An 8,277-nucleotide genomic window follows, 5' to 3' on the forward strand; every position below is an offset into this window, starting at 1 on the left:
ATGGTGTGTTGTCAATTCAGAACATCTTCACGTGTCAGCGAGATCATCTTCTTGATATTCCTATGGATTCGCTCAGCATACAAAACAAGCGTTACCATAAAATCGATTCCGTAATGAAGATGAATAATGGCGATCATGGCAATGGTAATTAATGTGGAGAAACTTAACCAGCAGACTCTCAACCTATATTTTAATTATCCTAATCTTGCACACTACCCTTACATACAATAAGACGTCACGGACAAAGAGTAAAACAGGACATTTCACATAACAATTAATGTTTAGCAATCAGCAGAATGACTAATTGAAAGACTGAGAGAGAGAGAGAGAGAGAGAGAGAGAGAGAGAGAGAGAGAGAGAGAGAGAGAGAGAGAGAGAGAGAGAGAGGGAGAGAGATAGAGAGAATTGAATTGAATTGAATTGAAATTTATTTTACGAGGGTGACAGAATAAGCAATGTATAAGCCTACATGCTTTTTTTTCATCCGGCCCTCACCCATTGAGGGGTGACAAACAAGAATAAATAAAAGATAAATAAGAGAGAGAGAGAGAGAGAGAGAGAGAGAGAGAGAGAGAGAAAGAGAGAGAGAGAGAGAGGGGGGGTTGGGGGGGGCAGAGATAGAGACAGAGACAAAGGAAATGAGAGAGACAGAATGAGAGGGAACACGGCAGGGGATGGGTAGAGGGGGGGGGTCGGTTGGAGGTGGAGGTTTTAGGAAGATAGATGACTGGGGGGGGGGGGGGGGGCACAAATAGAGACAGAGACAAAGGGAATGAGAGAGACAGAATGAGAGGGAAAACGGCAGGGGTTGGATAGGGCTTATCTTGAAGGGGGCGGGGGGAGGTGGAGGTTTTGGGGAAGATAGATGACTTAAAAACACCCATTACACCTACGATATCAGAGTGTGTATCCCAATGCTATTTTGGTTGATTACTGGTTGGAAACGCGATTCGTTGACGATGTTCTCTATTTAAATCCGTCCGACATTTCTGCAGAACGGGTATTGAGATACACCGAAACCGGAATCGCCCCCCCCCCCCCCCCCAAACAAAACCACAAAAAAACAAGGGGGAGGGCAGGGGTGGTCAGGGTTTGGAGGGGAGGATAGAAGGGCGGGGGGGGGGGGGGGGGGGGGGGGGGGGGCGTAACGAGTAAAGGACAATATAACAGAGGTGAGGGGGCGAAATAGGGGCTACGGGTAGGCTTTTGACTCAGAGTGCCTCCTTCTCATATCCTTCCCCCAGTTGTGAGGGGTATAGCCAACAAGAAACAGCTGCTCCGTTTGTAGAAACGCAAACATGCTTACGAATACGGAGCCTCAATTGTGTTAAAAATAACAACAACAAAACTAAACGAAGTATCAAATAAAGAGAGGGAAAAAAGAAGAAAAAAACAAGGAAAGGAAAAAAAAAATGGGACAAAACATAACCGGGATCCAATCTGTTGGACTCTGAATGCTGCAGGTTGCTTAGTTTGGAGAACAGCCAACACAATGTCGAGGGTTAACACAAACTTAATTTTAAGGTCAATTCTCTTGTGAAAAACATCAGGTGCACGCCTTGTACCAGAAAACCGCCATAAACATCAACCAGCGTGTAATATGGACCAAGGACCATTGTCGTGAAGATGAACACAATTTCCAGTTCAAGTGGGACTCTTTTGGAGAGAAAAAACCTGTTCGGCAAAATGGACTTCTTCCTCAAAATTGGAGGAGAGAACACTGCTGATTTTCCTAACTACTTACAAAAAATTGAAGTGATCTTCGTTTGTCCCACTTCACCTAGCTCTGTCTAATCAAAGAGAAAAACAACAAAATGTTCAAATTAACACGACACACTTTTCAGTGTCAGTTTTTTTGTCAGGTGGTGAGTCCAGACAAAGAGAACCGGACAGAGAAACCGACACAAGGAAATAAAGTAAAATTAGTGTTTACCAGGATAGCATGCGAGTCATCCCTCTCTACCTGACAGGAAGATCTGCATCACGTATTTCAAAGGAAAGAAACGCAATACTCTCATGATGATGAATGTGTGTGTGTGTGTGTGTGTGTGTGTGTGTGTGTGTGTGTGTGTGTGTGTGTGTGTGTGTGTGTGTGTGTGTGTGTTTTAGCTGTAATTTCATGGGAAATGGGATTTCTACAGGTTCAAAATAAGCAGGTGTAAACTGAAGAAGGGCCGGTAGCACCTTTTCATAAATTACCCGGTATCACATTTTTCACTTTCTCTCGAATGCAAAAGGCACATTAATTGTGCTCATACAGGACAGCGAATTCAAAGGTGAATTTCATATCCATTCACCTTTGAATTCAACAGATATTCATGACTGTACAACAAAATTATTTTCAAAACCAATACTCATCAAACATACAGAAACGAAAGAGAACAACCTACACAACATACGAAAAAATAATACGGCAAGAAACAGAAATCGACAAAAATTATTTACAGAGTAATTGAGTCCATGATTTACAGCTGTGCACGTAAATCTGTAGGTTAAGTGTATTGGAGGAGGTCGATACTAGTCAGGCACCTAAGGTCGTACCCCAAAAAGCCATAAATATGGTCGTACTTCAAAAGCTACCGTCCGGATTTTGGACATGATTCTTTAATCCTGAAATCCCCACAGCGAAATTAAGGGACGTTGACTTTCTTGGCAAGTGAATGAGCGGAATGCGGGAGTAGGGGTTGGGGGGGGGGGGGGGGGGGGTGGAGGGGTATGTCAATACAAATACTAGGCACATAGTGACGGTAAAGGCACCTGCGGTCTCGAACTACAAGTCAAGTTAGTTGTAAATACTATTGTACTATTATACTTGAGGTTGTCGCTACTGAATAAATAGTAAATGTTCAGGTAACTTCATGAATGTTGATGGTGAGGGAAAAGCTGGTTGTCTGTGGTCGGCTACTCCCTAACAAGGAAGACAGGCACGGTCGCGGACAAAACGACAGTCTGAAACGTCAAGTTGAAAGGGTGCAACAGTGATAAGCCGAGGAATAGGGAGAGTGCAGACTACGGTATGAGCGTGTGGGTATCAATGATCATATGCAGGCAGAGAGTACATAGGCCTTCCTTGTTTGAGCCTTAAGTTCACTTCGCAAAGTCTTGTTTACCGACTATGCAGCGCCAAAGCGTCGTGCATCATCAAAGCGTCCACTCTACATTCCAGATTCGCGATGGTGCTTCGTGGTGCGGTGGTACTTGAGGTCATCCCCCCTGAAGAACGCCTGGTTGCAAAGGGCACACTTGTATGGCTTGTGCCCCGTGTGGTAGCGCACGTGGCGGTCCCTGTTGGGCTTGGCCGTGAAGCTGGAGCCGCAGTACTCGCACAGGTGGCGCTGGTGCTGGCGCAGGTGGTGTTCCTCCAGCTCGCAGAACGCCTGGAACTGCTGCCCGCAGTCCTTATGAGGACAGGGCACGGGGCAGCGGTCTTTGAACAGCACCTCGGGGGTCACCACCTTCTCGAAACTCGGCCCCTTGCCGTTGCCGCAGCCGCTGCTGGTGTTGCTGGCGTCGCTAGCAGGGGAGCGAGGGGAGGAGCTGGTGGACCGACTCTTGCTGAGGTCGGTGGGCAGCTCGGGGCTGAGCCGGGGAGGGTAAGAGTGGACCATGCCCAGGAAACCGCGTGGAGCCAGGGGGCACTCTGGGTTGGGAAGATGGAGGTCGCGGTCTAGGTAAGCTCGCTCTTCTGGGTCTGACAGAGGCTCCTGCTTCAGCTCCTGCTTCAGCTCCGGCGCGCGGGGGGATAGATAAGACCTGTTGGCTTTGCCCGAGAAGGGGGACGGGGGAGGCGAGCGCTCCACGCGAAGAAAGTTGTCTGGAGGGTACAAGGCCCTGGTGTTGTCCGGCGGCTGGCTGTGTGCCGGGGGGATGACAGAGGGTGTTGTTGTGAGGGGAGGAGAGCGGTCGTGAAAGGCACCTGGCGGGGACAGGGCGGGGGACGACGGAGGGGGACCAGGAAGGGCTGGACAAAAAGTGGAGTCGAACTTGAGGCCTTTGGGTTTCGTCAGCTGCATGTAGTTGTCCAACCGAGAGGCAGAAGGCGGCTGATTGTGGTTTAAAGCCAGGGGAATAACACGCAGAGGCGACGACTCTCTGGTCACGCTAGATGCTCGGTGGAGGACTGAAGAGGCAGTGAAGGAACTAACGCCCTGCGGGAGCTGTCTGTAGCCAGTGTGACCCAGCACAGCCGAGGGCTTGAAACGGCTTTCCAGCGATTCCCTGTTCCCACTGCTTTCTTCGCGTCCATCCGACATCCTCTCTGCCTGCTCACAGCCTGTCGTGTCCCGGGTCTCCGCCACCCCTCTGAGGACCACAGACTTAGTTTGGTCTCTGCTTCTGCCCTCGTCCAGTTCTTCAAGTGCAATCTCGTTTTCTTCTGTGTCCATGCCATCGGCCTCGTAGCAATTAGCTCTAGCCTTTGTCGCGGCCTGCAGCGGTGAGTCTTGACCTTGATGACGACCGTTCTCGTGCGTGGTGGTGATGTGGCGGATCAGCGTGTCCTCGTCAGGGAACCCTAGGTGGCACTCTGTGCACCACGCCTGCTTGGGCCCGCTGGAAGCTTCCCGACGCTCGTCTTTTCCTTCGTCTTTAGGCTCCTCCTGTCGCGATTCAGGTCTACGAGGATCCCTCTGGTCTTGATGATAATCTGGACCCAGTGCGTTGTCCTCGTAAAGACTGCCGGCAGCGCTTGCCGGTCGCTGCTCTGACGTGGGTTCGTGTGAGCGACTTCGACATCCATCGTCGTGAGTGGCTTCGTGAGCGAGCAAGTTGGCAGTGGACTGGAACCGCTTGCAGCACTGTGTGCAGTCATGCAGAGAGAGATGACGACGCGTGTGGGTCTGCTGATGCTTGATGAAGAGCGTGTAGGAGGGCAGGACCTGCGGGCATAAACAGCACACGTAGCAGCGGAAGTTAGGGTCGGCACTGTGTCGATACATGTGCGCGCTGTACTGAGAGGGGTCGGAGAAGTTCAAGTCACAGGGGGAGCACAATGCTGTGGCTCTGGGGTGAGTGACCAGGTGTCGGCGCAGCTCGTGTTTGCCCGGAGCGACGAAAGGGCACAGCGGGCAGTGCTTCTCGTGACGACGTGCATGGTCCAAGCCGCCGTTTGTGACGCTGCCGTTGTGGCCGTTATGGCCGTGGCGCTGCTTGTGCGTTTTGAGGTCGTCGCGGCGAGTGAAGGAGGCGTCGCAGGTCTGACACTTGTAAGGCTTGATGCCTGTGTGCCGGCGAGCGTGACGCTTGAGGTTGTTGCGCACGGTGAAGGTCGCCAGACAAACGTGGCACGTGTAGCACACGTGTTGCTTCAGATTGTGACGGTCCAGACTCAGCACGTCAGCAAGCTTCACTCCACACCGACCGCACGACAGGTTCTCAGAAGGCAACGGCGCTGCGGCTGAGAGTGGGGTTCTCGATGGAAGCCTCTCCGGGGGCGTCTGACTGCCACCCCGCGAGGCACGATCATCCTCTGCCTGAGTGGCTGCAGCGTCTCTGTGGTTCTCTAGCGTGGAGGAGGTCTTGTCGCTGTCCACGCTGGATTGGCTATACAAGCGGTGTCCAGATCGACCCTGCACTGGTGTGGGGTCTGACAAGTGTCCGTCCTCATCGCTCACCTCCGCCTCGACCAGTCCTTGCCGCCTGCCTGGCGCGTGGTGATTTCGTTTCTTGCGCATCTGTCTTAGTACGGGAAAGGGAAATGTGGAAAAGACCGGTGCTGAAAGAGATCGACTGGGGGGAACGATGACTTTCTGACTGGGCCGTGTTTGGGAGTCGAAAACGCGCTTGAGAATTTGATTCTTTCTGTCCATTGGGAGAACCTCCTTTCTCCTCTCCTTGACGTTCTCTGTGCGCAGATCCTCGCCGTCATCGTCAGTCAATGACGGCCGCTTCTGGCAGAACTCTGACGACGTGTTACGCGGTTTGGACACCTGTTCGTGGATGCGGACCACAATGGGGTGGCAGCCGTCGTCGCCTCTGTTGTCTACTCTGTCTTCGTCCTCTGCCTGGGAGATGGTGACGATACCGTCGATGAGACAAGGACGAGGAGAGGCCAGGGTCTCGCGACACACGGCCAGCACGGACTCCCGCAGGCGCGTGACAAACGTACGGTCACACAGGGTCGGCATAGTGTAATGCACGTGCTTTCCAAGTTTACAGATAGGGGTCAACACAAGTTTCGGTGCTTAGTCCGCAGAATTTTAATAATACTGTCAATCCAGGTAAATGTAAGGTGAGCAACTGTCCTAATACTGCTTACTTTACAAGGTAAACGTTTCCTTGCCGGGCATAGAGAGTTGCAAAGTATCAGAGTAAATACGTAGGGGTTCTTCAAACAAATTAAAATACAAAAATGGAGAACAACAGAAATCAACTTCAAGACGATTCTCCAAGTGAGATGACTCAAAAGACCTGAATCTATCAAATCGACAGTAATTTAAGAGTACTTATCCACTGATCCCAGAGTCAATTTGCTTTGCAATGAACTGTGTCGAATGTAAAGTGAAGTGTCGTGTCTTAAGTCGTGTTGTTGAACAAGGAGTCATGTTTACAATATAACTTATAGCAGAGATACTACTTTGACAAAGTCCACGATTAAGATCTTAATCCTGCTTTAACTTCGAATAATAGCAAACTAACTAACGGAAATATATGAAAGATACAACAACAACACGTTCAGTTATTAAAAAACACAAAAACGGGTAAGAAATCAAATTACAACGTACAATTATTCTTAGCCACGTTTGTCAAACACACGTCTTCGTGTAACAATTGTCCGTACAGTGATCAACAGTACAATTGTTTAATCAGGTCATTAAGAACGTTCGCTTTATATAAATAGAAATGTTTACAGATGCTCGCTTATTCTCAGTGCTGAAACTTTGTTTGTATTCTTTGTCAAAAAAGTAGCGGAAGAATATGACGTTGTACTGTTTAGACAGTCATAGATTGTGACTCAAACGTGGAACAACGTAATACTCTGTCCATGGAAGTGCACTCACTAGTTGATATCATACATTTTAGTATAATACTAAACATGGAAGTTCAAAATGTCCACTATTTACGCCTGTGATAGTTTCTTTCCTCAAAAACAAACAATACGGAAACAGTTTGTGAAATTCACAGCCGTGTCGAAGCTGTACCAATAATACAATTGTTATTCATTCACATCAGCAACAAATGCAACAGCGGGCGATATCAAACTACAAAGAACGTCCTTGTTTTCTCGTTAAATATAGCTGTTTGGTTCTCGATTCGATGATAAATGCGTGATGAGAAAATCCAATCTAGGTTGTTGTTTTTCGCAAAGAAAATCACAGCGAGCAAATCAAAATCCTCTGAAGTCAATCATAACGCTTTTTTGCCTTGATGTCACGATTTCATCATCAGCTGGCAAATCAATAGAGTTATTATTAATGCGTGAAGAACAGCCTTGACGTAAAGATTTGCACGTAAAGCAAGTATACACAGCTGTGTCACTGGCACTAAGTCCTCTGCGAACGCCAAGAAGAAGACTGGCACTAAGTTAAATGTGACTTAGTTGCAGGTTTGTTCCAGCAGAGACAGGCACCCAGACGTCTAGATTGTAGTCTTGGCTGATCTGGCACTGACGTAGCTTTCCGCAGAATCCGAGAAAGTACTTGGTTTTAATCTTCAAGGTGTTGCAGAGTGCTGCTTGGTACTTCGTGGGTCAACTAAACTTGAAACCAAGCGTGGTAGAGTGGAGTGTCTGTGTCCGGAGTTGGAGGCCGGTCATCAGTTATAATGTGCCTGCAGGTTGCAGTCAAACGCAGTGCGAGATGCTGGACGTATCACGTGTGGGCATGTAGCAAGTTGGCACCTGTAACAAAAAAGAATAACCATTATTAAAATGTTACCACCTGGCACAAGTTAAAAAGAAGAAGAAAAAAGCAAAGCAAACAGTTCTAAAACTTGATAACCTGTAACGGAAAATGAACAGTGTTGATGTCCAGCGTAAAAAAATTTCAGGTTTAAAATTTCAAGGAAACTGACAAGAAGTGTTAACAGAATGGAATGACTTGCACGGAACTATACAACCGCGTATTTATCGATCGCCTGCGCAGGTTGACTGGTTGAGTGATTCGGATTCGATCAAACTTTCGCACAAAAACTCCTGTTTTCTTTTAATAACTGAAGAAAGGAGGAATAAAGAGGTTACACACCTCGTCTCAGTGATTATTAAAAATAATGGTCTCAGTTCGCGGTCATGAAAAAGCTCGCTGAAGCTCGCATTTTTCATGATCCGCTAACTTCGACCAT

At 48.4% G+C, this 8,277-nt stretch overlaps 1 protein-coding gene across 1 annotated transcript in view; it reads right to left on the bottom strand.

Annotated features, from left to right (window-relative positions):
* Positions 1–2,029: 2,029 nt before the first annotated feature.
* LOC138954973 (uncharacterized) overlaps positions 2,030–8,277 on the bottom strand; it is a 14,846-nt gene continuing 8,598 nt past the window's right edge. Inside the window, exon 2 of the mRNA XM_070326711.1 lies at positions 2,030–7,837. Coding sequence (XP_070182812.1) covers positions 3,156–6,125 — 2,970 coding nt within the window. The 5' untranslated portion in view covers positions 6,126–7,837 and the 3' untranslated portion in view covers positions 2,030–3,155. The remainder of the gene's footprint in view (positions 7,838–8,277) is intronic.

Source organism: Littorina saxatilis, unplaced genomic scaffold (genome assembly GCF_037325665.1).
Source record: "Littorina saxatilis isolate snail1 unplaced genomic scaffold, US_GU_Lsax_2.0 scaffold_777, whole genome shotgun sequence".
Taxonomy (NCBI): Eukaryota; Metazoa; Mollusca; class Gastropoda; order Littorinimorpha; family Littorinidae; genus Littorina; species Littorina saxatilis.